Source organism: Procambarus clarkii, chromosome 33 (assembly GCF_040958095.1).
Source record: "Procambarus clarkii isolate CNS0578487 chromosome 33, FALCON_Pclarkii_2.0, whole genome shotgun sequence".
In the NCBI taxonomy this organism is placed as follows: Eukaryota; Metazoa; Arthropoda; class Malacostraca; order Decapoda; family Cambaridae; genus Procambarus; species Procambarus clarkii.
Genome location: NC_091182.1, coordinates 27,574,455 through 27,602,158, shown reverse-complemented (window position 1 = coordinate 27,602,158; position 27,704 = coordinate 27,574,455). Strand labels below are relative to the sequence as shown.

At 44.2% G+C, this 27,704-nt stretch overlaps 1 protein-coding gene across 1 annotated transcript in view; it reads right to left on the bottom strand.

Moving 5' to 3' along the window:
• Positions 1-2,218: 2,218 nt before the first annotated feature.
• The window catches only part of LOC138370775 (uncharacterized), a 37,055-nt gene continuing 11,569 nt past the window's right edge, over positions 2,219-27,704 (bottom strand). The window contains exons 3-4 of the mRNA XM_069335377.1: positions 3,981-5,050; positions 2,219-3,127 (exon numbers count right to left, since the gene is read on the bottom strand). Of these exons, the coding sequence (XP_069191478.1) occupies positions 2,219-3,127; positions 3,981-5,050 (1,979 nt within the window). The remainder of the gene's footprint in view (positions 3,128-3,980; positions 5,051-27,704) is intronic.

Sequence of the window (27,704 nt, the reverse complement as noted above, 5' to 3'; positions counted from 1 at the left end):
GATATATGACCGAACCTAACCAACCCAACCTAACCTAACCTAACCTATCTTTATAGGTTAGGTTAGGTTAGGTAGCCGAAAAAGTTAGGTTAGGTTAGGTAGGTTAGGTAGTCGAAAAACCATTAATTCATGAAAACTTGGCTTATTAGGCAAATCGGGCCTTGAATAGTAGGCAGAGAAGTGCGTTCTGGCTACTAGGTACGACATATATATATATATATATATATATATATATATATATATATATATATATATATATATATATATATATATATATATATATATCTGTTGTCCTTCGCCAGGTGGCACCCAAGCCGGGTCACAAACATCAGACATGATGTCTTCTATTCCAGGAAACCTTCCAGGCACGACATCCTTACATCCATAGACACGTACCATCCAGGAGACCATCCAGCATAAGATGTCTAACCAAGCCACCTTTTAACCCAGGATACAAATCCAGCCAGAACACCTTCCAGCAAGGAGACCTTCCAGGATCTTCCAGGCAGGACACTCCCCTTTCCTTTGCTATCGCCAGTGTAGTCTGACTCTGAATAATGCATATACCAACGACAAATAAATATAGCAACTTTGTCCAAACGAAATATAAGGAATAATAATAAAGTCATATCGAGATGGCTTATAAATAGGGAGAGGTGACAGGGAACTGCCAGGCGGCCTGTATATGGCAGGGGGGTGGAGCTGCCCTTAGGGAAGGGTGAGAGGGAGGGGGGGAAAGAATGAGGACGACCAGAGTCTCAATTGCTTGGTTACATGTGCACTCCTCATTAATACAATTTCTCTCTTTATCAAGTGTGTCCTCGTGCTGAACATTCTTGTAGTCTCCAATCTCATATCCTGTAACTTTTGTTGGGCGGAGGAAGAATGGTCCCGGTTTATTCATGGAAGGAAAAATGTGTGAGGTGGGAATTATTGTGTTGTGTTGCTCTCTGGGTGAAGTGTGTCCGTCGTGGTGGCTGGTGTTGGTGGTCTCCTGGCCTCAGGCGGGGGATACTACACAATGGTGTGTGTACACACACACACAGTCTGCAGGTGTGGGATCCCACCCTCACACACTTACACACACACACACACACGCCTCCAGTGTACTCTGCTATTGTTTTACACCCCGCCACACACCTGTCTGAACTACTCCCCCACCTCCTCTTTCTACACCTTTTTCCCTTTCACGTTCCTGCACCCCACCACTTGGGCTGGACGGTAGAGCGACGGTCTCGCTTCACGCAGGTCGGCGTTCAATCCCAGATCGTCCACAAGTGGTTGGGCACCATTCCTTTCTTCCCCATCCCATCCCAGATCCTTATCCTGATCCCTTCCAAATGCTATATAGTCGTAATGGCTTGGCGCTTTCCCCTGACTGGCTTTCTTGGCCTTACAAAGTTAATAATAATAGTGTCACGTTTCTGTTTTCATGATAATTCCCCCCTCTTCTATCTACTCAATTCCCTCCGTCCATCTTCCTCTTCCACACCTCTCTCTCTCTCTCTCTCTCTCTCTCTCTCTCTCTCTCTCTCTCTCTCTCTCTCTCTCTCTCTCTCTCTCTCTATCCCCTACTTCTCTATTATTACCATTTCATTTCCACTCTCATTCTACATCTCCCTTCCCAAATCCCGTTCCACATATCCTCCACTGTCCACACATCCACCCCTTCCACATTACCCTTCACCTCTCCCATTCCACACATCCCCTCGCCACTACTCCCCAGTCTCGCGCCACCATTCCACATCTCTCCTGACATTATTCCACCTCCTCTCTCTCTCCATCCCATCCCTCCATTCCTTAGAGCAAGGGGGACGGGGGATGGACAGGGGGGGCTAGCGGGCTCAGCCGGGCGTGAACAGATAGTCTCATCCTCTGTTGACTGAAGCGACTTTGGCGACTCCTGATGACTTCTGTCCGACGATTACAGGCGACTACTATTGACTACCGTTGGACACCTGTTTTATGTTGCCTGCTGCGGAGGGCCACCGACTAGAACTGAGGACTGGCGGCGAGTACTGAAGGTTGTCGGTGGGTCCTGAGGGCTGTTGGTGGGTCCTGATGGCTGTTGGTGGGTCCTGAGGGCTGTTGGTGGGTCCTGAGGGCTGTCGGTGGGTCCTGAGGGCTGTTGGTGGGTCCTGAGGGCTGTTGGTGGGTCCTGAGGGTTGTCGGTGGGTCCTGAAGGTTGTCGGTGGGTCCTAAGGGTTGTCGGTGGGTCCTAAGGGTTGTCGGTGGGTCCTAAGGGTTGTCGGTGGGTCCTAAGGGTTGTCGGTGGGTCCTGAGGGTTGTCGGTGGGTCCTGAGGGTTGTCGGTGGGTCCTAAGGGTTGTCGGTGGGTCCTGAGGGTTGTCGGTGGGTCCTAAGGGTTGTCGGTGGGTCCTGAGGGTTGTCGGTGGGTCCTGAGGGTTGTCGGTGGGTCCTGAGGGTTGTCGGTGGGTCCTGAGGGTTGTCGGTGGGTCCTGAGGGCTGTTGGTGGGTCCTGAGGGCTGTTGGTGGGTCCTGAGGGCTGTCGGTGGGTCCTGAGGGTTGTTGGTGGGTCCTGAGGGCTGTCGGTGGGTCCTGAGGGCTGTCGGTGGGTCCTGAGGGTTGTCGGTGGGTTCTGAGGGCTGTCGGTGGGTCCTGAGGGCTGTCGGTGGGTCCTGAGGGCTGTCGGTGGGTCCTGAGGGCTGTCGGCAGGTCCTGAGGGCTGTCGGCAGGTCCTGAGGGCTGTTGGTGGGTTCTGAGGTTGTCGGCAGGTCCTGAGGTTGTCGGCAGGTCCTGAAGGTTGTCGGCAGGTCCTGAGGGCTGTCGGTGGGTCCTGAGGGCTGTCGGTGGGTCCTGAAGGTTGTCGGCAGGTCCTGAGGGTTGTCGGTGGGTCCTGAGGGCTGACGGTGGGTCCTGAGGGCTGTCGGCAGGTCCTGAAGTTGTCGGCAGGTCCTGAAGTTGTCGGCAGGTCCTGAAGTTGTCGGCAGGTCCTGAGGGCTGTCGGCAGGTCCTAAGGGCTGTCGGTGGGTCCTGAAGGTTGTCGGCAGGTTCTGAAGGTTGTCGGCAGGTCCTGAAGTTGTCGGCAGGTCCTGAGGGCTGTCGGCAGGTCCTGAGGTTGTCGGCAGGTCCTGAGGTTGTCGGAGGCACCCAAGAACTGCTGACGACTACTGGAGCTTGCAGAGCATAACCATCATCTGGTAACTACCAATTAGCTCCAATAACTACTGGCGATTATAATCAGCTGTTAACTGTCAAAAACCTCTGAGAGTCGACTATACTAACTACCTTAAGTTGACAACCGGCGTGGATCACCGGGCCCTGTTACTGGGTCAGAAAGTGACCCGTTCTGAGAGCATACCTTGAGGTTACCTTGAGGTGCTTCCGGGGCTTAGCGTCCCCGCGGCCCGGTCGTCGACCAGGCCTCCTGGTTGCTGGACTGATCAACCAGGCTGTTGGACGCGGCTGCTCGCAGCCTGACATATGAGTCACAGCCTGGTTGATCAGGTATCCTTTGGAGCAAGATCAGCTGATTTTCTTATATAAACAAAAGACAAGACCAGCTGATTAATGTAAACAAAGGGTGACACCATTTGGCTTACGTAGACATTGACACCAAGAGTAACACCAGGGGCCAGATTCACGAAAGCACTTACGCAAGCACTTACGAACCTGTGTATCTTTTCTTAATTTTTTGCGGCTGTGTTTACAATTATTAAACAGTTAATGAGCTCCGAATCACCAGGAGGCTGTTTATAACAATAACAACAGTTGATTGGGAAGTTTTCATTCTTGTAAACTGCTTAATAAATATAACCAAAGTCGTCAAAGATAGAGGAAAGATGTACACGTTCGTAAGTGCTTTCGTAACTGCTTCGTGAATCTGGTCCCAGGTGACTAATAAAGAGTAACACCAGGTGACCGAGAGAGTGAAATAATGAGTGATATGTACTGTTGTAATCTAGGACGCTTCAGCTTTAGGTCGGTAATGTACTCCTGGTGCTCAGGAACTGTCGTTACTGTAGCTTGTCTTGGCGGGATATACTCCTGGTGCTCAGGAACTGTCGTTACTGTAGCTTGTCTAGGCGGGATATACGCCTGGTGCTCAGGAACTGTCGTTACTGTAGCTTGTCTTGGCGGGATATACTCCTGTTGCTCAGGAACTGTCGTTACTGTAGCTTGTCTAGGCGGGATATACTCCTGGTGCTCAGGAACTGTCGTTACTGTAGCTTGTCTAGGCGGGATATACGCCTGGTGCTCAGGAACTGTCGTTACTGTAGCTTGTCTAGGCGGGATATACTCCTGGTGCTCAGGAACTGTCGTTACTGTAGCTTGTCTAGGCGGGATATACTCCTGGTCCTCAGGAACTGTCGTTACTGTAGCTTGTCTAGGCGGGATATACGCCTGGTGCTCAGGAACTGTCGTTACTGTAGCTTGTCTTGGCGGGATATACTCCTGGTGCTCAGGAACTGTCGTTACTGTAGCTTGTCTAGGCGGGATATACTCCTGGTGCTCAGGAACTGTCGTTACTGTAGCTTGTCTTGGCGGGATATACTCCTGGTGCTCAGGAACTGTCGTTACTGTAGCTTGTCTAGGCGGGATATACTCCTGGTGCTCAGGAACTGTCGTTACTGTAGCTTGTCTAGGCGGGATATACTCCTGGTGCTCAGGAACTGTCGTTACTGTAGCTTGTCTTGGCGGGATATACTCCTGGTGCTCAGGAACTGTCGTTACTGTAGCTTGTCTTGGCGGGATATACTCCTGGTGCTCAGGAACTGTCGTTACTGTAGCTTGTCTTGGCGGGATATACTCCTGGTGCTCAGGAACTGTCGTTACTGTAGCTTGTCTAGGCGGGATATACTCCTGGTGCTCAGGAACTGTCGTTACTGCAGTTTGTCTAGGCGGGATATACTCCTGGTGCTCAGGAACTGTCGTTACTGTAGCTTGTCTTGGCGGGATATACTCCTGGTGCTCAGGAACTGTCGTTACTGTAGCTTGTCTAGGCGGGATATACTCCTGGTGCTCGGGAACTGTCGTTACTGCAGCTTGTCTAGGCGGGATATACTCCTGGTGCTCAGGAACTATCGTTACTGCAGCATATTCAGATTACCTCGATTGTTTGGCTTTTTAATATCTATCAAGTGAACTTTCACGACCACTTTTCTATCTACCTCTCCCTAAATCTAATATGAATTATGAAAAACGAAAAAATTGGCCGTTTTCTTTCGACGGGACCCAGGAGCCCCGCGGCGGAGCTTAAGCGACCACCTTGGTGTTTACATTATCATTGTGGACAGGCTCAATAGTGTCGCCCGCATTATGCTAGGCTAATCTGGTTCCTGTTGAGGAACTCTACGAACCCTCAGCAAACACGAGTGGAAAGCGTTCGTGAAGTGATGGTGGCTTCTGAAACACCAAAAAAAAACAAGAGTTTCGTGGCGAAAGTAGTGCAGACTCGAGTTTTTGAGGCTTCAGAACAGCCTATTTATTCTCGCTTCCTGCTCTGGGCCTGATACATACGGCGGTGTGAACAGTTATTAAAAACGCTGACAGTATTTTTTGAGATATATACAAGAGTTGTTACATTCTTGTACAGCCACTAGTACGCGTAGCGTTTCGGGCAAGTCCCTGGAATACGATCCCCTGCCGCGAAGAATCGTTGTTACAACCAAGTACACATTTTACTGTTGAGTTAAACAGAGGCTACAGTATTAGAGCAAGTGTTAAATGTGTGATCCCACTAAGTGCTGCATAAGTTGTAGACTGTGGCCACTCTGTTTCCGACCAAAAATATATATAAATTGGAGGACGGGCTGATAAATTGTTATGTGTTTGGGTTCAAGATTGCATTTGCACTTAGTTTCTTGATAATTATAAGTACGAAGACTCGTTATTTGATGATTTAAAGGACAAAGGAGTCAGTAGTTCGAGAGCTTTAAACGTCGTTAAAATATTGCGTTAAGATGACTTGGTAAAGCGCCATACGCAGATAAGGAAACAGGCGAACAATGCCGTCAAGAAAGGCGGACAGTAATGTCTCCTTGTCTGAGTAACTTGCCCCAAGTAAGGTTCACCCTTCACCCAGCCTCAACACGCACTCGGCGCCCCGATCACGGTAAGTGCAACTGTATTTACCACCACTGCTACCCGCTTTCATTTACAAATTTTTGACATTTTTTTTCTTGGCTTTAGGAACGCATATGTCGTTTCGATTTAAGTACATGTTTCCAGGAACTCATCCTTGATTAAAATAGAAGGATCGGTGTACTGGTGTTTGGGAACTATCGATAGATATAATGCAGCATGTCTAAGATTAGTTCACTTCTGCTGCTTAGGAAATGTCGATATTGTAGCATGTCTAAGCTTAGGGTTCACTGTTTCACTGTAACAGTTTCACTGGTTCACTCTAAGCTTAATTCACTGTTTCAGGAGGCCTGGTCGACGACCGGGCCGCGGGGACGCTAAGCCGCGGAAGCACCTCAAGGTAGGGTAAAGTGATTAGATCGAGACACCAACTGCCTTCTCAGACCACCTGGATAGTTATATAGATGTGTGTGGTGGTCTGAAAGCATGTTACGATTCAATACTTAGTCTACTGGTAAAACAGGGAAATGAACCCTTGTCTTAAACAGAGACAGCATTAAGTTAAAACTGTATTGTATTATAAATCTAGGGTTTAAATTGAAAAAAAAATTTATGTGGGTGAACTCGTTTTCTATGAAAACGACCAGAGGCTTTTGTTTTCTTTAATATCAATATCTAGGGATACTTAAATAGTTATGAATTTCATATTTGAGAATAATTAACTGTTTTAATTAAATCTAATCCAACCCAACCCAATCCAACCTACCCCAATCAAGTTAATCCAACTTAACCATGGATAGGGAGTAGTTAATATCATTATATATGTTGTATTTTGAAGTGATTACTTCAAGGATACCGCCTCCACCAGGACGGGTTGACAGGAGGAATGTTATGTTTTTGCTGAGTAAATGTTGATACTGTAGCATGTTGGTATAAATTGGATAAGTTTAGATTTAGGAAAGACATAAGAACATAAGAACATAAGAACAAAGGTAACTGCAGAAGGCCTATTGGCCCATACGAGGCAGCTCCTATTCTATAACCACCCAATCCCACTCATATACTTGTCCAACCCGTGCTTGAAACAATCGAGGGACCCCACCTCCACAATGTTACGCGGCAATTGGTTCCACAAATCAACAACCCTGTTACTGAACCAGTATTTACCCAAGTCTTTCCTAAATCTAAACTTATCCAATTTATATCCATTGTTTCGTGTTCTGTCCTGTGTTGATACTTTTAATACCCTATTAATATCCCCCCGGTTATGTCCATTCATCCACTTGTAAACCTCTATCATGTCACCCCTAACTCTTCGCCTTTCCAGTGAATGCAACTTAAGCTTTGTTAATCTTTCTTCATATGAAAGATTTCTAATTTGGGGAATTAACTTAGTCATCCTACGCTGGACACGTTCAAGTGAATTTATATCCATTCTATAATATGGCGACCAAAACTGAACTGCATAATCTAAATGGGGCCTAACTAGAGCAAGATATAGCTTGAGAACCACACCAGGTGTCTTGTTACTAACGCTGCAATTAATAAATCCAAGTGTCCGATTTGCCTTATTACGAACATTTATGCATTGATCCTTTTGTTTTAAATTCTTACTAATCATAACTCCCAGATCCCTTTCGCAATCCGACTTCGCAATCACAACACCATCTAGCTCGTATCTTGTAACTCTATCATCATTACCTAACCTCAGAACTTTACATTTATCAGCATTAAACTGCATCTGCCAATCCTTTGACCATTTCAAAACCCTATCTAGATCAACTTGAAGTGATAGTGAGTCCTCCTCCGAATTAATTTCCCTACCGATTTTCGTATCATCGGCAAATTTGCAAATGTTGCTACTCAAACCTGAATCTAAATCATTTATATATATTATAAACAACAGAGGTCCCAGGACAGAGCCTTGAGGCACTCCACTTACAACATTTTCCCACTCTGACTTGATTCCATTTATACTAACTCTCTGTTTCCTTTGGTATAGCCATGCCCTAATCCAGCTTAATATAGCACCCCCAATACCATGAGACTCTATTTTTTTAATCAGTCTTTCATGTGGCACTGTATCAAAAGCTTTGCTAAAGTCAAGGTATACAACATCGCAATCCTTACCACTATCAACTGCCTCAACAATGCTAGAATAAAAAGATAACAAATTTGTTAAACATGAACGGCCATTTATAAAACCATGTTGCGACTCAATTATTAATTTATGTTTTTCAAGATGAAGACGAATTTTATTTGCTATTATAGATTCGAGTAACTTTCCCACAATAGACGTTAGGCTAATTGGTCGATAGTTAGACGCAAGTGATCTATCTCTTTTCTTAAAAACTGGTATCACATTAGCAACTTTCCAAAACTCTGGCACTCTGCCTGACTCTATTGATTTATTAAATATGGTTGACAGTGGGTCACAAAGCTCCTCTTTGCATTCTTTAAGCACCCTGGCAAACACTTCATCCGGCCCTGGGGATTTGTTTGGTTTGAGTTTTACTATTTGTTTAAGAACATCCTCCCTGGTAACTGCTAAACTCGTCAACCTGTCCTCGTCCCCACCCACATAGACTTGTTCGGCTGAAGGCATATTGTTAAGTTCCTCTTTAGTAAATACAGATACAAAATATTTATTAAAAATACTACTCATCTCTTCATCACTATCTGTTATTTGACCTGTCTCAGTTTTTAATGGACCTATCCTTTCCCTAGTCTTAGTACGATATAACTGAAAAAACCCTTTAGGATTTGTCTTTGCTTGCCCTGCTATGCGGACTTCATAGTTTCTTTTTGCTTTCCTTATCTCTTTTTTAACATTTCTAACCAGTTGTACGAATTCCTGTTCTAAAGTGACCTCCCCATTTTTAATCCTTTTGTACCAAGCTCTCTTTTTACCTATAAGGTTCTTCAAATTCTTTGTTATCCACTTTGGGTCATTAGTATTCGATCTATTCAATTTGTATGGTATACTACGTTCCTGTGCTTTGTTTAGAATATTCTTAAATAAGTTATATATTGAATCCACATCGAAATCCCCATTTAAGTCACCTATCGCTGGGTTCATGTCTCGCTCCAAGACCGGCCCACACCCCATACCCAAGACTTTCCAATCAATTTGACCCAAAAAATTTCTTAGGCTATTAAAATCAGCTTTTCGAAAATCTGGCACTTTAACAGAATTTTCTCCTACTGGTCTATTCCATTCTATGCTAAATCTGATTTCTTTGTGATCACTGCTCCCTAGCTCACTCCCTATTTCGATGTCATTAATTTGCGTTTCCCTGTTTGTTAACACTAAATCTAAAATATTATTTTCCCGTGTTGGTTCCTTAATGTGTTGCGTAAGAAAGCAATCGTCAATTAATTCTAGAAAATCTTCTGCTTCACTATTCCCTGTTTTGTTCAACCAGTTTATTCCGCTAAAATTAAAGTCACCCATGACATAAATACTGTTAGATCTAGATGCTCTAGATATTTCATCCCATAGATGCTTTGCTTCCATTCTGTCTAAATTTGGTGGCCTATATATTACTCCTATTATAATATTATTAGCTTTTTCGTTTAATTCAATCCAAATAGTTTCTGTGTGTGGCTCTGTTTTGATTCCCTCTTTGAGACTACATTTCAAATTGTCCCTAACATATATGGCTACTCCACCTCCTCGTCTAATATATCTATCTGTGTGAAATAGTTTAAATCCATATATTTGATATTCAGCTAATAGTTCTCTATTTTCTACATTCATCCACGTTTCGGTAAGTGCAATAATATCTATTTTTTCTGTGCAGACAAGAGCATTTAATTCGTTAATTTTATTTCTTAGACTTCTACTGTTAGTGTAATATACCCTAAGTGAATTGTTATTTTGCGGACCTTCTCTTTCCCTGATCGTTTTGCCAATTCCTTTCTCCCACAAACACATACTTTTATTACCTCCTTCCTCCAAATCAATTCCCATACCTCTATCTACTAACAGTTTAAACCCAAACAAACACCTCTAACCACTTCTTCTAACGAGGTCGCAATAGCAACAACCCCAGCTCTCGATAGATGCACCCCATCACGAGCATACATTTCATTTCTTCCATAGAAGTGTTCCCAGTTGTCTATGAAAGATATTGCATTTGATTTGCAATATCTTTCCAGCCGGCAATTGACACCAAGTGCCCTCGATATCCATTCATTTCCCACTCCCTTTCTTGGAAGAATGCCACATATGATCGGGATTCCTCCCTTGCTCCTAACTAACTCTATGGCTGTTTTATACCTCTGAATCAGTTCCTCACTCCTAACTCGACCAACATCATTTCCTCCCACGCTAATGCAAATAATGGGATTGTTCCCATTACCAGCCATAATATCATTCATGTTGTTTATAATATCACCAATGCCAGCTCCGGGATAGCAAACCCTTAACCTGTTCCCCCTATCTCTAGCACAAAACGTTCTATCCAAATACCTTATCTGGGAATCTCCCACAACTAATGTTTGCTTAGGTACTTCCTTTACTTTCTGAGGGGCCTGCGCTTCCTTTCTCTTCGTTGCTTTCCCTTTTGCGCGATCCACAGTCTCTCCACAGCACTCGTCCTCCAAAACGTCAAATGAATTAGAAGTTGCTATGGCGTTTGAAGGCGACTTTATCAAAGTCTTCTTAAGGCCCCTGTCTTTCACAACTCTCCAAGACGAGGTCCCTTTACTGCTGGTCTCCTCCTTCGTTACTTCTCGTTGTTTTTTGAGCTGACGCACCTCCTCCCGCAGAGAGTCCAACTCTGTCCTCAGGGCTCCCACTAGAGTCACCAGGTCCTTAACTACAACTTCCATATTGCTATGATAATATGACTTGGGTAAATACTGGTTCGGTAACAGGGTTGTTGATTTGTGGAACCAATTACCACGTAACGTGGTTGAGGTGGGGTCCCTTGATTGTTTCAAGCGTGGGTTGGACATGTATATGAGTGGGATTGGGTGGTTATAAATAGGAGCTGCCTCGTATGGGCCAATAGGCCTTCTGCAGTTACCTTTGTTCTTATGTTCTTACGTTCTTACGTGTAGGAGGACTGTGCTCTTGTGCTTGAGAAATATCAATACTGGAGCATGTCCAGACGACACCTTACGTTCCTCAAACTCCGTACAAGTCCTGAAAAACGTTCTTTTATCGCTGGAAAACCTTACCAAGAAAATAGAAAGTAGATAAGAGCAATCCTATTAAGCTCGAATGATGGAAGTTGCTTTGCATAATCAAACCTCTTCCGAGCCAATGATTACTTTTCCAAAACTCCTTCAGTAGACCAAAGCCTCGCAACGGGCTCTCCGCGCCGTTACAAAAGAATTCCCCCTCCTCTGAACGGACCCTTCGATGTTTGCTCCCTGGGTTTTCTCCGTATCAATGGGGGGAGGCGGGAGAGCCAACATCATCAGCCTTCGACGACCTGCCGGTCCATTGAGGCAGCGCCCTGGCTTGACGGCCGGCCACACACCCGTATTGTGCGTCCAGGCTCACTCTGTCAACACGGCAGGCTGACGTCATCGCCTTCAGTGCAGGTGTCAGCTGTGACACCCTCCTCCCCCCCTCCACTCTCCCCCCCCCCACTCTCCCCCCCCCTCTCCCCCTCCTCTCTCTCTCTCCTTCCTGTTCCCTTTTTTTTCCGGGAGGAAAGAGGATGAAGAGGCACAGGCGAAGGAAGGTTTCGAAATTGTCCCGGGTTCGTATCCTGGCCGGGGTGGATTTACTGGGTGTCAATCCTTAACTGTAGCCTCTGTTTACCCAACAGTAAAATGGGTACTTGGTTGTTAAACGATTTGGCGGGTCGTATTCTGGGGAACATAGGAGTAATTACCTGCCCGAAACGCTACGCGTGCTAATGGCTGTACAAGAATGTAAAAACTCTTGTGTGTGTATATATATATATATATATATATATATATATATATATATATATATATATATATATATATATATATATATATATATATATATATATATATATATATATTAGTATATTTTGGTAGCAGTCTTTCCTGTAGACATATATTATTAAATATGACCGAAAAACTAAGATTAATAATTCTAACACGAATTTTCTCAATCTTTCGTACATTTCGTTTCACTGTTGGAGGTAAATCAAAAATCAATTCTCCAAAATTCTCCAAATATATATATATATATATATATATATATATATATATATATATATATATATATATATATATGTCGTACCTAATAGCCAGAACGCACTTCTCAGCCTACTATTCAAGGCCCGATTTGCCTAATAAGCCAAGTTTTCATGAATTAATGTTTTTTCGTCTACCTAACCTACCTAACCTAACCTAACCTAGCTTTTTTTGGCTACCTAACCTAACCTTACCTATAAATATAGGTTAGGTTAGGTTAGGTAGGGTTGGTTAGGTTCGGTCATATATCTACGTTAATTTTAACTCCAATAAAAAAAAATTGACCTCATACATAGAGAAAAGGGTTGCTTTATCATTTCATAAGAAAAAAATTATAGTAAATATATTAATTCAGGAAAACTTGGCTTATTAGGCAAATCGGGCCTTGAATAGTAGGCTGAGAAGTGAGTTCTGGCTACTAGGTACGACATATATATATATATATATATATATATATATATATATATATATATATATATATATATATATATATGTCGTACCTAATAGCCAGAACGCACTTCTCAGCCTACTATGCAAGGCCCGATTTGCCTAATAAGCCAAGTTTTCCTGAATTGAATATTTTCTCTTATTTTTTTCTTATGAAATGATAAAGCTACCCATTTCATTATGTATGAGGTGAATTTTTTTTATTGGAGTTAAAATTAACGTAGATATATGACCGAACCTAACCAACCCTACCTAACCTAACCTAACCTATCTTTATAGGTTAGGTTAGGTTAGGTAGCCGAAAAAGTTAGGTTAGGTTAGGTTAAGTAGGTTAGGTAGTCGAAAAACAATTATTTCGTGAAAACTTGGCTTATTAGGCAAATCGGGCCTTGCATACTAGGCAGAGAAGTGCGTTCTGGCTACTAGGTACGACATATATATATATATATATATATATATATATATATATATATATATATATATATATATATATATATATATATATATATATATATATATATATGCGAACAAGCCTGAATGGTCCCCAGGACAATATGCAACTGAAAACTCACACCCCAGAAGTGACTCGAACCCATACTCCCAGGAGCCACGCAACTGGTATGTACAAGACGCCTTAATCCACTTGACCATCACGACCGGACATAATGAGGTGATAGCCGAGGCTATTTGAACCACCCCACCGCCGGCACTCGGATAGTAATCTTGGGCATAGCATTTTACCAAATCACCTCATTCTTTGGGGCACACGTGAGGAACACAAATGCGAACAAGCCTGAATGGTCCCCAGGACAATATGCAACTGAAAACTCACCCCAGAAGTGACTCGAACCCATACTCCCAGGAGCCACGCAACTGGTATGTACAAGACGCCTTAATCCACTTGACCATCACGACCGGACATAATGAGGTGATAGCCGAGGCTATTTGAACCACCCCACCGCCGGCACTCGGATAGTAATCTTGGGCATAGCATTTTACCAAATCACCTCATTCTTTGGGGCACACGTGAGGAACACAAATGCGAACAAGCCTGAATGGTCCCCAGGACAATATGCAACTGAAAACTCACCTCATTATGTCCGGTCGTGATGGTCAAGTGGATTAAGGCGTCTTGTACATACCAGTTGCGTGGCTCCTGGGAGTATGGGTTCGAGTCACTTCTGGGGTGTGAGTTTTCAGTTGCATATTGTCCTGGGGACCATTCAGGCTTGTTCGCATTTGTGTTCCTCACGTGTGCCCCAAAGAATGAGGTGATTTGGTAAAATGCTATGCCCAAGATTACTATCCGAGTGCCGGCGGTGGGGTGGTTCAAATAGCCTCGGCTATCACCTCATTATGACCGGTCGTGATGGTCAAGTGGATTAAGGCGTCTTGTACATACCAGTTGCGTGGCTCCTGGGAGTATGGGTTCGAGTCACTTCTGGGGTGTGAGTTTTCAGTTATATATATATATATATATAATAAAACAAATGGGAGATATAATGTGAGATAGCAAGCGGCGGGCTGTCCGCCTTGCTGACACGCTGTGTGGATGTTGGCAGCTCAGCTAAACTTGTTGGGGCTCGGTTTTCATTGAGTAGATCGAGGCTCTTGGGCCCCAAGCTGTGGGAGTGGGACGTTTCATCCTAGAGTAATCTTTCTAGCATTTTGTCTACGATGGTGTTCCACACCCTGATGGCTTGGTGCTGTACTCTGATGTTTAGTGGCTGTATGTTCAGGAGTTCATGGATCTCCTGGATTGTCTGATCATATGGTGGACGGTGTTTTGCTGCTCTCCTTAGCGCCTTATTTTGCACTTATCGTAGTTTTTTGCATGTTGTCTTAAAGTTATGTAGTGGTACTGAGGGATATTCTAGATGCGGGCCGGACTAGAGCCTTATATTGATGGAGCTGTATGTTTGTACTGAGGCTTCGGAATCTCCTCAATTTTTCTAAGGCTACTTTGGCTTTATTTAGTCTGTCCTTAACGTGAATTTTTATACCTGTTCTATTGATCTTGAGTCCCAGTGTTCTGCCTACGTCCGCATGTTGGATCAGGCGGTTGTCAAGGGTATTGGCGTCTGGGTTTTATTTCACATGGTGTATTATCTGGAAGTTTTGCAGGCGATGAGTCACAATAACGTGGCTGAAGTATGTTGACCAGACCACACACTAGAAATTGAAGGGACGACGACGTTTCGGTCCGTCCTGGACCATTCTCAAGTCGAAACGTCGTCGTCCCTTCAATTTCTAGTGTGTGGTCTGGTCAACAATCTGGAAGTTTTGTTTATTTGTGCTTATTTTCCATTGCTTTTTAACATATTCAATTAATAACTCGAGTGTAAACAAAGTTTTTAATATGAAATATTGGAATTATAACATTATTATTATTATTATTATTATTATACAGTGAATAAGAATTACTCAATAAAAGCTGCGGTTAACCAAATAGGATCACTTAAGAGATACGAAAACTTCATGCAGGTCGGCGTTCAATCCCCGACCGTCCAAGTGGTTGGGCACCATTCCTTCCCTCCGTCCCATCCCAACTCCTTATCCTGAACCCTTCCAAGTACTATATAGTCGTAATAGCTTGGTGCTTTCCCTTATTTATATTATATTATATTATTATTCTCTCTGGAGAAGATTTTAGGTGAAAGTAGATCTCTCTCAACTTGCAGATCTCATAATAAAAGACTCATTCGTTGTTGTTGTTGTTGTTAAAGATTCGCTACCTGGAACTAAAAGATCCAAGTAGCACGGGCTATGGTGAGCCCGTAGTGGAGTTCTCCTATGAATCCTTCAATGTTTGTCTTCTGATAACATATCTGTGTAGATATCTTAGCAACTGTGTGTTGCAGACTAGCAACGTTGCAACTTAAAGCGGAGATCCCAGTATTGTCAAATTAGTGCTCAGTAAATACAATATAAACATTAATTAGCAGAGAGAGATATATCGCGACCGCTGATAAGCATGTTAGAGAGAACTTAACATAAATTTTTTTTGTTCTCATGGAGTAGCCGAATCTCTCAAGCTGGTGACCAGAATGTTGCCCTATTGTTCCGTGCGTAAGAGCGAGGTTAGAATGCGTGGTGTACCAGCCTGTGGTGGCTGGGGTTCTGTCGAGCTGAATTCAGCATTAAGGCCACACACGTATTCACCGCCGTAGACACCGTGCGTCTCATTAGCGTGCTGCTAGAGTCTTGGCGACATTTATATTTCTCAACACGATAAAGAAAATAGAGCTGATAGAGTCGGGGGGGGGGGGAGTTGTTTAGGGAAGGAAGATAAGAAACTAAGAGGGCAGTAGTGTGTGTGTAGTCATCTAGTTGTGCTAGCAGGAGGTTGAGTTTTGGCTCTTTGATCCCGCTTCGCAACTGTCAATCAACTGGTGTACAGGTTCCTGAGCCTACTGGGCTCTATCAGGCTCACGCACTGGGCTCTTGTAGGCTCACACACACACACTCTGTGTGTGTGTGTGTGTGTGTGTGTGTGTGTGTGTGTGTGTGTGTGTGTGTGTGTGTGTGTGTGTGTGTGTGTGTGTGTGTGAGGCAGTGTTGCTGGTTGCTAAGGTGATCCTTGTGGTAGGTAGGGCCTCTCCGGTAAGGGTAGTCGTTCCCTGTGGCTGGTAGTTTAAGTCGATCCTCTACGGTGGCTGTCAGAGGAGTTCTTTCTGGGTTGCTTGTAGGGGTGTGGTCTTATTCGTTGGCTGGTGAGTGGGTCCTCTCCTGTGGCCGGTTAAGAGGGTGATGGTAGAGGGGTTTTCTCCCCCTGTTTCTGGCAGAAGATGTCCTCCCTGTGGCTGGTAGACAAGTTATGTTAAGAAGAAGAGTGTTGATGCTACTCCAGCAAGACTTGTCCAGCTTGGTCGTGCTTATGGCAGGATGGTTATTACTATCTCTCTTATCCGCCAATTACCGGCGGTGACACAGCACGGTAAGCAGATTATCAAGATCTCCGTGGTTAGACACTTGGGTGTGACGACTCTGTTTGCATTCGTGCCGTCAGTCATAAACACATCCGAGATGCATTCTGCTGGTCTTCAAGATCTCGCATTTTCGCTCCCGAAAGTTTGTGTTTCTACCATACCCGCAGACAAAGCGCTGCTGTCAGGCCTTTTGTGGACGGTTTCCGACCCCGCGCTGGGTACAAATGTCCTCATCTTGGTGGAGCTTCCATCACTCTCCATCCTGTTGTCAAAGGTTGGTAGCTTGACTTGGTCCGGCGACGAGGTCCTCCGAGTCTTCCACTTTGGACGATCTTCATGGCCTCAGTAAGATTGGTAATCTCGTGAGATCTATTTATTTATTATTTTTACATGTGACTTTCACCTCTTACATTCCAAACGTAGAAGGGGAAAAAATGTCATTCATTCTTCTTCATGTATGTTTGTGTTCGCGTAGCCAGACCTTACATGCTAATATATGTCATTATACAAGTGTTGTAAACGTTTGGAAAACTATTCCAGGTACTAAAATAATCCACAAGGGCCCTTGGGAATTTGTTCATTTGATATATCACACTATTGTGGTTTTTGGGGTGTATATATCAGGTATTAATTGTATATAAACAGTCATTGCTTGGTGTAAGTGATGCCCTGATTGCTCTCTCTGTCTCTCTCTCTCCTCTCTCTCTCTCTCTCTCTCCTCTCTCTCTCTCTCTCTCTCTCTCTCTCTCTCTCTCTCTCTCTCTCTCTCTCTCTCTCTCTCTCTCTCTCTCTCTCTCTCTCTCTCTCGCTCTCTCTCTCTCTCTCTCTCTCTCTCTCTCTCTCTCTCTCTCTCTCTCTCTCTCTCTCTCTCTCTCTCTCTCTCTCTCCTCTCTCTCTCCTCTCTCTCTCTCTCTCTCCTCTCTCTCTCTCTCTCTCTCTCTCTCTCTCTCTCTCTCTCTCTCTCTCTCTCTCTCTCTCTCTCTCTCTCTCTCTCTCTCTCTCTCTCTCTCTCTCTCACTCACTCTCTCTCTCTCTCTCTCTCTCTCTCTCTGTTGTATTCCCATTCGTCTTGCACTAAGAAACTTTTCCGGAATTCTGGGCGAGGTTGTATTCTTCCTAAACGTCTTTCTCACTGCCAAGTCCAGTTTTTCCACGCAGACTTGGAGCCAAGGAATGCTTCCCGGTTCGCGCTTGTAACTAATTTGCTTGCAAAAACTGTCTTCGTAGCGTAGATTCTTTACCGAATCGTCTCCCTTGCATTACTCGGAGCCATGATACTCGCTAGGAGTTAAAATTAGTGGAATAGTTTTGCCTTTGTCCAGCCACGCGACACAGACAGCAAGGACCAATATATTCAGGAAGCCAGACATTATCAACCGGCGCCAGCTCCCTGTAAACACACAAGGCAATTGTCCCTATTTTCAGCTTGTTACAACTTGTAAATAAACTTGTTACATCTCGTTATAACCTTTGTATGACGAGTTAGAACGTTGTTACAGCTTGCTGTATTGGTTGTTACAACTTGTTAGACTTGTTTGAACGTTGCAGCGAGGTCGTAGTTTCGCATTTCAGTAGTTTCGTGTGTTTGGCGGCGCGTCCCCACATGCTGTCGTATGAAACGTAAACCATGTTTTAATGTGTTGGAATGTGAAGTGGTGCTGGGTGAAGTGGCTCTCAAGGGCTGTGTTGAGTGAATGTGTCGAGCCGTAGGTTGACTGGTCGTATATTGCTTACCTGTTGGCGATTTCGAGAGTTGTTCTACTCTCATAGCCTGGCCTGGGCCCAGCCTTCCCTGGTGTTTGACTGGTCTGTGAGGCTGTCTTCGTAGCTGTGGATAACTGCTGGAGGGAAAGTTGAACTCTTGAAGCCACTTGATAGACCACTTCTGTCATTTTGTCCAGGTCATCTAGTAGTTTCTTGTAATCTTCCATCGTATTTATCCTTCTCGTAATTCTTATTTCATCATCGAGCATTAAGAGGAAGGAATCCATGCTGACCAAACCACACACTAGAAAGTGAAGGGACAACGACGACGTTTCGGTCGACATTGTCGACTCGTGCAGTCTCCTCGTCTGCACTAGGAATCCATCTCATCTGGTAGGTCGTTCACATAAATTTTAAATAGGATCGGTTCTAATTCTTACCCTATGGAAGGCCACTAGTAACATTTCGTCATTACCACTCTTTGTCTTCTGTCGCAGAGGTGGAGTTATGGTGTTGTGTTATAAAGGTCCTTCTCTCCAGATGTTTCTAATGATCTCTTCCATCACATTACAATAAATACAAGTAAAGGGACACTGGTCTGGGGCCAGATTCACGAAGCTGTTACTCAAACATTTACGAACGTGTACATCTTTCCTCAATCTTTGACGTCTTTGTTTACATTTATTAAGCAGTTTACAAGCATGAAAACGTGCCAATCAACTGTTGTTATTGTTATAAACAGCCTCCTGGTGCTTCGGAGCTCATTAACTGTTTAATAATTGTAAACAAAGCCGTCAAAGGTTGAGAAAATATGTACAGATTCGTAAATACTTGCGTAACTGCTTCGTGAATCTGGCCCTTGAAGTTTAAGACCTCCTGTCTGTTTCCCCCTTGTCAGATATTGGTACCTCTTCTAACTCTCTGGTAGTTGTCCTATTTCCAATGACTCGTTATCATAGTAACTGGCCAGCATAATGTTTCCACTCGTAGTATCCATTGCGATATCTGGCTCTACATGTTGTTTGTTAAAAATTTGGCTACTCGGAACAAAACTTCCAAGTAGCACCTGCTATGGCGAGCCCATAGTGGGCTTAAGATTCTACGGATTTAATTATGTCCAACTTCATTGGGAGCCATTTTATTCATCTCTGTTTATATCCAAGTTATTAAATATTGTTTGGTTTCTGACTCTTTCTGTCAGGATAATTTTGTTGCTCTATTGTGAAAATCGTCTGGAACTTTCTTTTGAGTTTCTCACACACTTCCTTGTCATTCTTGGTGAATAAGTCCTGTAAATTTCACATCTTATTCTTTAACAGTCGTTTTTCTCATTATGTGGCTGAAGGAACTTGACCCAAATTCCTTCAAGTCTTTGCTTCAGCTGCAATGTCGGTTTTTAAAGTGTTTTTCTTCTCACTGGCTGGCCTCCTGGCGCCCCTCCTTCCTCTACAGTCTTGTAATGTTCTTGTAGTTCCTCCCAAATGCTTCGTCTAACTGCGTTTTGTCTCCTTATGCCGCTAGTTAAGACATTGGTTAGAGCTATGCCCGTTATTTCCTCCCTCTGGAGAGGAAAGTGGTTGCGTACGGCTGTGAGTAATGGTTGTAAAGTGACTTTAGAAAGTAGTTGTATAAACCCCTTGGCCTATGGGGAGGTAATTGTGTGGTTGTGTAGAAAATTGTGAAAGGTTGTGAGACTTTTTTTTTATTAATACATGAGGTACATCTGCATTTGTGCAGCTACCCTAGACTATATGAAGGGGAGTACAGTGTGTCAAAAAATCTAACTGGGTGATGCTAAAAAAATCCCCATCACACAGGATGGTTAGTCATACAGAGGCATGTGATGGGCAGTCTGCACTGGCAGACTCCGGAATCATTTTGAGGATATCATCAACACAAGAGTGAATAAGGTAGCAGTGGTAATAAAAATCCCCATCACACAGGACGGTTAGTCAAACAGAGCCATATGTTTAGTAGCCTGCACTGGCAAATTTTTGGGTACACTGTGAGGATATCTTTAAGAATACGAGAGTGAATAAAGTAATTGCAAAGCTCCAGGTACCTCATGCCAACTGGTCTGAAAGGTCTAATAACTGGGCATTCAGTGATGTAGTGCGGGAGATCGTGCCGTAGTTCCTGCTCACAGAGTTTGCACCTGGAGTGTTATGATACGAGATTATGGGGTGTGGCGGGTAGTGGTGGTTGACTGTGGCAGTGACCGAGAATTCTGGAGAGTAACAAGTAACATAATTAATCCGACTGTACCAAGAGGCGCTTTGACGGAACGTTAAGCTGAAGCGTATAGCGTATAGCGTTAAGCCTTTCCTGTAGCGGGTGCTGGTGACTGGGTGACAGGGATCGTGGCTCCTCCTCCACCTGCTCGAAGCCAAAGCCATGGCTAACCCAGGCTGGCCAGTATACCCTTGAGGATATATCTTGAGATGATTTCGGGGCTTTTTAGTGTCCCCGCGGCCCGGTCCTCGACCAGGCCTCCACCCCCAGGAAGCAGCCCGTGACAGCTGACTAACACCCAGGTACCTATTTTACTGATAGGTAACAGGGGCATAGGGTGAAAGAAACTCTGCCTATTGTTTCTCGCTGGCGCCCGGGATCGAACCCGGGACCACAGGATCACAAGTCCAGCGTGCTGTCCGCTCGGCCGACCGGCTCCCTGGGGCAGGTTTTATATTAGTGAAATGAAGAAGCTGGAAACTCACCTTTAATGAGTTGAAGTTAGATGTGTTATGATATTTTATTTCAGATAAAGTTAGCAGAAAGAGATATACAATTTTTTTTAAATGGGAGAATGGGGTAAGGAAATTTAGATACGTAAAAAAGGAGCAATTGATGAATGAGTGAAGAGTGATTCTGAATTACATTACTTTGCAGTGTATAATGCCTGTTCATGATATTGAAGTCAAATACAATGAATAACACAATTTATTATTCCCATTACACGGTGGGAGGATAGCAGCAAACCTTGTAAATATATATTACTTGAATGAATTTATTGAGTGACCTTGTCTTGGTAAAAATTACCTACATATTCGAAGATGGTAGAATGGAACTGATTGTTAGCTGGCTGTTGCTAGTTACTTTCTTCCATCTACAAGACCACCCAGCATGCTGCCTCCAGCCATCATGAGAACATAAGAAGGAAGGAAGGTGCGTAAAGCATATTAGGTCATGCGACACTATATTTCCTCTCACTCTCGGTTATATGTTCAGTTGGTCTAATTAAACTGTATCCCCTTTCACTTTGCCCTTGAGAATGTTGACATGATCAACGAAACGGATATCTTAGCGTCAAGCCTAGTAAGACAGTGAAATGAAGTTTGGAGAGTTAATTTTTCAACTTCCTTTTCTAGTGAACATAAGAAATAAAGACAAAGATTCGTGCTAGAGTCATTGATATCACTCTTTCTGGCATATAGAATAGCTTCGTCTACAAGAAAGAACATCAATAGTTGTGAATCGTGTGTAAACCGTTTTTTAATCATAAACAGGGGGGTTGGCGGGTGCATGGAATCACTTCTGGCTCTTTGGAGGACGGGCTGGGTTCCGCTGACCACCCCTAGGTGGCCTTTCCGGTGACGTGGGTGGTGAGGTGCCTACTATGAAGTGAGTCCGAGGGTCCCGGCTCCGGTCTCCGGCAGGTTGATGCGAATCAGCCGTTAAGGTTCTGATGTACAGGTTCCTGAGCCTATTGGGTTTGGTGATATCAACATCCGAAACTGTCTATGAAGCCTTCCTCCACCGCATCACTTCCTAATGCATTCCACTTGTTTAACTAAAGTAATCTGCAATTGAAACATTTTTGTCTGTCAGAGTTCCTGTGAGTATCTTTCGGTCATTCTTTCCTCTTTATTTGTAAATAGAAATATACGTATGGTATTTGATATTCTATATTGCGCAGATACATGGTTTAGTTCTACCACTAGTTTGTACAACGAGAAGTTTCCAAGCATAGAGCGTAGCTGAAGTAGCATGGTTACTCCAGGATTTTTGTTGCCATTTTCTTTGACGTTCACTTTTAGGGAGATTTCGATTTTAATGATAAACTTCGCTATTTTGATATTATTAACAACCAAGATTTTGATTTCTTTATGAAGTGATCAACTTTATGTGCTTATTATAATTTTGGGGGTTTTAGGATTTTCAAACATTTAAAGTGATATAAATTTAATTAGTTTTATAAAACTAATGGCAGAGCGCAACTGCCTTTTCCTCAGAACCGCAATTCCTCTCAACATTTCTTATTCCAGTTAGCGAATCTTTAACAACAACAGTTAGCGAATCTTTAACAACAACAATAACTCTCAACACGTGATCAATAGGCACTTAGCCCGTGCAGTTGATTGATTGGCTGATTGAAGGAGTGTATCTCGCTTCATTGTTTACACCGAGAGCTGACTTTTGTTCGGAATTGTATGCCGGACTAAAGTATACTTGGTGGTTGGTCATTTAGCTAGTGTTAATCGGCTAGGTTTACTAAGCTAGTAAACTAGGGTTAGTACGCTAATTAATCTTGGGTTAATAAATCAGTGCTATTAGGCTAGCGTAACTAAAGTTAGTATTTGCCTAAGAGTGTGACTATGGAGAAGTGACCTCTAGCTCTTTAGGTCTAGGGTTAGTAAACTAAGGTTAGTTAGCTAGTGTAACTAAGCTAGTAGTTACGTTTTTGTTGTTGTTGTTTTAGATTTAGTTACTCAGAACGAAATGTCCATGTAGCACGGGCTATGGTGAGCCCGTAATTGAGTTCAGTTATTCGCGATAACTTTGTTACTGTGATATTTGGGTCAGAGTTTTTAAATGAGTCGATTCTCAATTGACTTGAGAATGGTCCAGGACGGGCCGAAACGTCGTCGTCCCTTCATCTTCTAGTGTGTGGTCTGGTCAACCAATCTCCGATGTTTCCATGATGGTTGGGGCAGTATATTGTAGTTTCGTCGTGTTCTTGAAGATGGCAGAGTGTGTAATTTGGTGTCGGATGGCCTAAACGTGTTGATTGGTGACTTGGTTTGCAATAGTAGTGTGGACGAGGCAAGACATTATACATGAAGCAAAATGAACTGTGGAGAGTTAATTCTTCAACTACCAGACGTAGAGGTCGTGACGGCTGAGTGGACAGCTCTCGGGATTCGTAGTCCTGAGGTTCCGGGTTCAATCCCTGTTGGAGGCGGATACAATTGGGCTGAGTTTCTTTAACCCTGATGCACCTGTTACGGGCTGCTACTTGGGGATGTGTAACAAAAAGGAGGCCTGGTCGAGAACCGGGCCGCGGGGACGCTAAGCCCCGAAATCCTCTCAAGATAACCTCAAGATAACATCCCTCTCAAGCGAGGGGTCCCGTCTTGATGCTTTCTTTTGATAATTACTTAATTCTCAAGGGATACAAATATGGGTGACATCTTGAACAAGGACATTGGTAATACTATTTATCCTGAATTTACCCGAGAGCCACAAACACTTGTGTACCGGACGCGGACAGTAAGCCGGCGGTTTGTCACATCCCCCCCCCATTTTTCTCTTAATTTTTTCCAGCTGTATTTTAAAAGATGTTATGACCATGAACAACATCATGAACCCGGACATGGGTAACAATATGAACAAGAAAATGGGTAACATCGTGAACTAGGAAATAGTTACCGTCGCAAAGAAACAACAGAAAACGAGCCACATTTCAAGCTGTGACTCCGAAATGTATAGAGAATCACAATGAAAGATCTCCAAGCTCTGAGCTTGAACGGAAAGCTTTCCCCGACGCGCCTCCCTCGGGTATTAACCCCCTGCACAAGCAGCTCAAGCTCCACCAGAATTTGTCCAGAGGAATGCCGTCAAAGGTATATATATATATATATATATATATATATATACATACTGAGAGACGTAATGCTCAGGCTTCAAACCTGCGTCTCGAGCGCTCACTGAAGCGGGGGTTGTAACCCTACCCAATTACCGCGTCCTCTGAAGCCCGCAGGACGGTATGTCGTTGGATGAAATTGTGGATAGAGTGGATAGACTCCAGAGTTCCAGACGGGACGTTTTATTCCCAGAAAGTCGCTGACTTTGGTAGCGTGTGAACCTGGTTTTTAATTACGTCAGGGAGAGCAAGAATGACAAAGGTTATGTTTCGTGTTTAATAAGTAAGGGATGATAATAATTTATAGACGTACGACTGTTAATCGTACGGGTTATGTGACGTGCCAGAGTGCTGACGTCTGTAGGATGATGGCACTAGCAGTACAGCCAACGGTTATTTCCGTTAATGGAAACGTAGCTTTAATCACTCCTACGCCGTTTCTTTGCGTTGCTTGGCGTCGGGCATGTGTAACTGCAAAGCAGAGAGGGATTCACACACACACACACACACACACACACACACACACACACACACACACACACACACTGGAGGGACGCGAACAAGGGGACACAGGTGGAAGCTGAGTACCCAAATGAGCCACAGAGACATTAGAAAGAATTTTTTCAGTGTCAGAGTAGTTAGTAAATGGAATGCACTAGGCAGTGGTGTGGTGGAGGCTGACTCCATACACAGTTTCAAGTGTAGATATGATAGAGCCCAATAGGCTCAGGAACCTGTACACCTGTTGATTGACGGTTGAGAGGCGGGACCAAAGAGCCAGAGCTCAACCCCCGCAAACACAACTAGGTGAGTACAACTAGGTGAATACACACACACATATAGTTGATTGAAAGTTGAGAGGGGAAACCAAAGAGCCAGAGCTCAACCCCCGGAAGCACAATTAGGTAAGGATACACACACAGTCACGGGTGGTACACGAACAAGGGGACACAGGTGGAAACTGAGTACCCAAATAAGCCACACGGACATTAGAAAGAACTTTCACTCAGGCATTGTTAAGAACTGGCACTCTCTATTAAGCCATTGGTTTTTATATTCCCTCCTACTTTCTTCTTTTGCTGTGTGTGTTTACTAGTTGTGTTTTTACGGGGGTTGAGCTTTGCTCTTTCGGCCCGCCTCTCAACTGTCAATCAACTGTTTACTAACTACTTTTTTTTTTCCACACCACACACACACACACACCCCAGGAAGCAGCCCGTGACAGCTGACTAACTCCCAGGTACCTATTTACTGCTAGGTAACAGGGGCATTCAGGGTGAAAGAAACTTTGTCCATTTGTTTCTGCCTCGTGCGGGAATCGAACGCGCGCCACAGAATTACGAATCCTGCGCGCTATCCACCAGGCTACGAGGCCCCCCACACACGAGTGTGAGTGTGTGTGTGTGTGTGTGTGTGTGTGTGTGTGTGTGCGTGTGCGTGTGCGTGTGCGTGTGTGTGTGTACTCACCTAGATGTAGTCACCTAGTTGTGCTTGCGGGGGTTGAGCACTGGGCCTTTGGTCCCGCCTCTCAACCGTCAATCAACAGGTGTACAGGTTCCTGAGCCTATTGGGCTCTATCATATCTACACTTGAAACTTTGTATGGAGTCAGCCTCCACCACATCACTTCCTAATGCATTCCATTTGTCACCCACTCTGACACTAAAAAAGTGTGTGTGTGTGTGTGTGTGTGTGTGTGTGTGTGTGTGTGTGTGTGTGTGTGTGTGTGTGTGTGTGTGTGTGTGTGGAATAATGTTCCCCAATTCCGTTGCATTCCGTTGCAATACCGTTGTTCCCCAATTCTCTGTTGCATGTATTGAGTATATAGATTGCTATCTGCAACTCATCTTAAATACCAACAATTATATTTTACATATTTCAGATGTTATCTAATTTCAACCAGTTTGAGGGAAGGCGCTTGTCATGGTGTTAGGACGCAACAACAACATAATATTTTACAGGTAGGCTACAGAGACACATAGATACAGGAGTTGGATACAGCTGGTATGTGTCACACATACACCTTGAGGTAGGTGTTGGATACAGAAATAGTGTGTGTGGTATATATATGCTGGATACTGCGATACATACATGTAAGCACTAGACACATAGATACAGGCTGGTGTGCCAAGTCGGAGACCAAACGCTTGAGGTTAGTCGCTGCAAACTTTGCAGGGTGACTGGTCTCTGTCCGAGGATGATCATAGGTAGGTTGAGCCCCCATGCCCCACCCATTGGCTTGAAATGGTATCTTCTTGAGGTTATCTTGAGTAAATGATGCTTAGTAAATGGTTAGCTTGGTAAATGATGCTAATTTCCAATGTCGCTAAGCGGCAGACCATTTGGGAGTCCATCAGTGCTGGGAGGCCCTACAATGGTTGGCTGAGGGAACCAGTTGGGCCTGTGATATTCTCAGGTCAAAGGTCAGCTGACCGGGATCAGAGATGAAGAACCGCGAGCAGTTGTTTAAGGTCAAGTGCTCCTTTGTATTTGGGTAACTTTGTCCTCTTGACTCGAAGATGATTGGAAGATGACATTATTATTGAAGATGATTGGAAGATGACATTATTATTGATTTATTTTACACAAGTAGGTACAGGAACAGGCGACAGCTGACTCGTCTTAACAGGCTGAGAGGCTTGTTAACACGAGTAGCTCATCTTGAGATGATGATGATTTATCTTGAGATGATTTCGGGGCTTTTTTTTTTTTAGTGTCCCCGCGGCCCGGTCCTCGACCAGGCCTCCAGGAAGCAGCCCGTGACAGCTGACTAACTCCCAGGTACCTATTTACTGCTAGGTAACAGGGGGGCATAGGGTGAAAGAAACTCTGCCCATCGTTTCTCGCTGGTGCGCAGGATCGAACCCGGGACCACAGGATCACGTGTCCAGCGTGCTGTCCGCTCGGCCACCGGCTCCCCCACACTCCCGGTGTGTGTGTGTGTTCGGGAAAAACAGGTCAAACCTCGAACGAGGACCCGTTCAACAGCACCCCCTTTAACACGGTCTTAACAATGGTAAACGATACACACACACCGCTAGACCATAGAATTTGAAGGGATCAAAATCAGACTCAAAAACACTCGGCTCTCCGGACCTATTGAAGTATCTGATTGATTGATGAAGATTAAGCCACCCAAGAGGTGGCACGGGCATGAATAGCCCGTAAGGTGAAGTATCTATAGAGTGGTCAAATATAAATCAACTGGGCCAGAAACACTCTTTCAAGAGAGGTGAGGGGTGAGGGGTGAGGGGTGAGGGGGACTGAGAGGTGAGGTAAAGAGACATACACACAAACAGACCCTGACATTGCTGGGTCTGACGGGCTCGCCATAGCCCGTGCTACATGGACACTTCGTTCTGAGTAGCTAAATCTGCAACAACAACAACAACATTGCTGGGTCTGGTCTCTATATCATCGAAGCTGACTATATCGTCCAAGCTGACTTTGTCTGGGAGCTATGTCCATGCAAGCTGACTATATGTCATAGAAGCTGTCTTTATAATCCAAGCTCATTACATTATCCAAACTG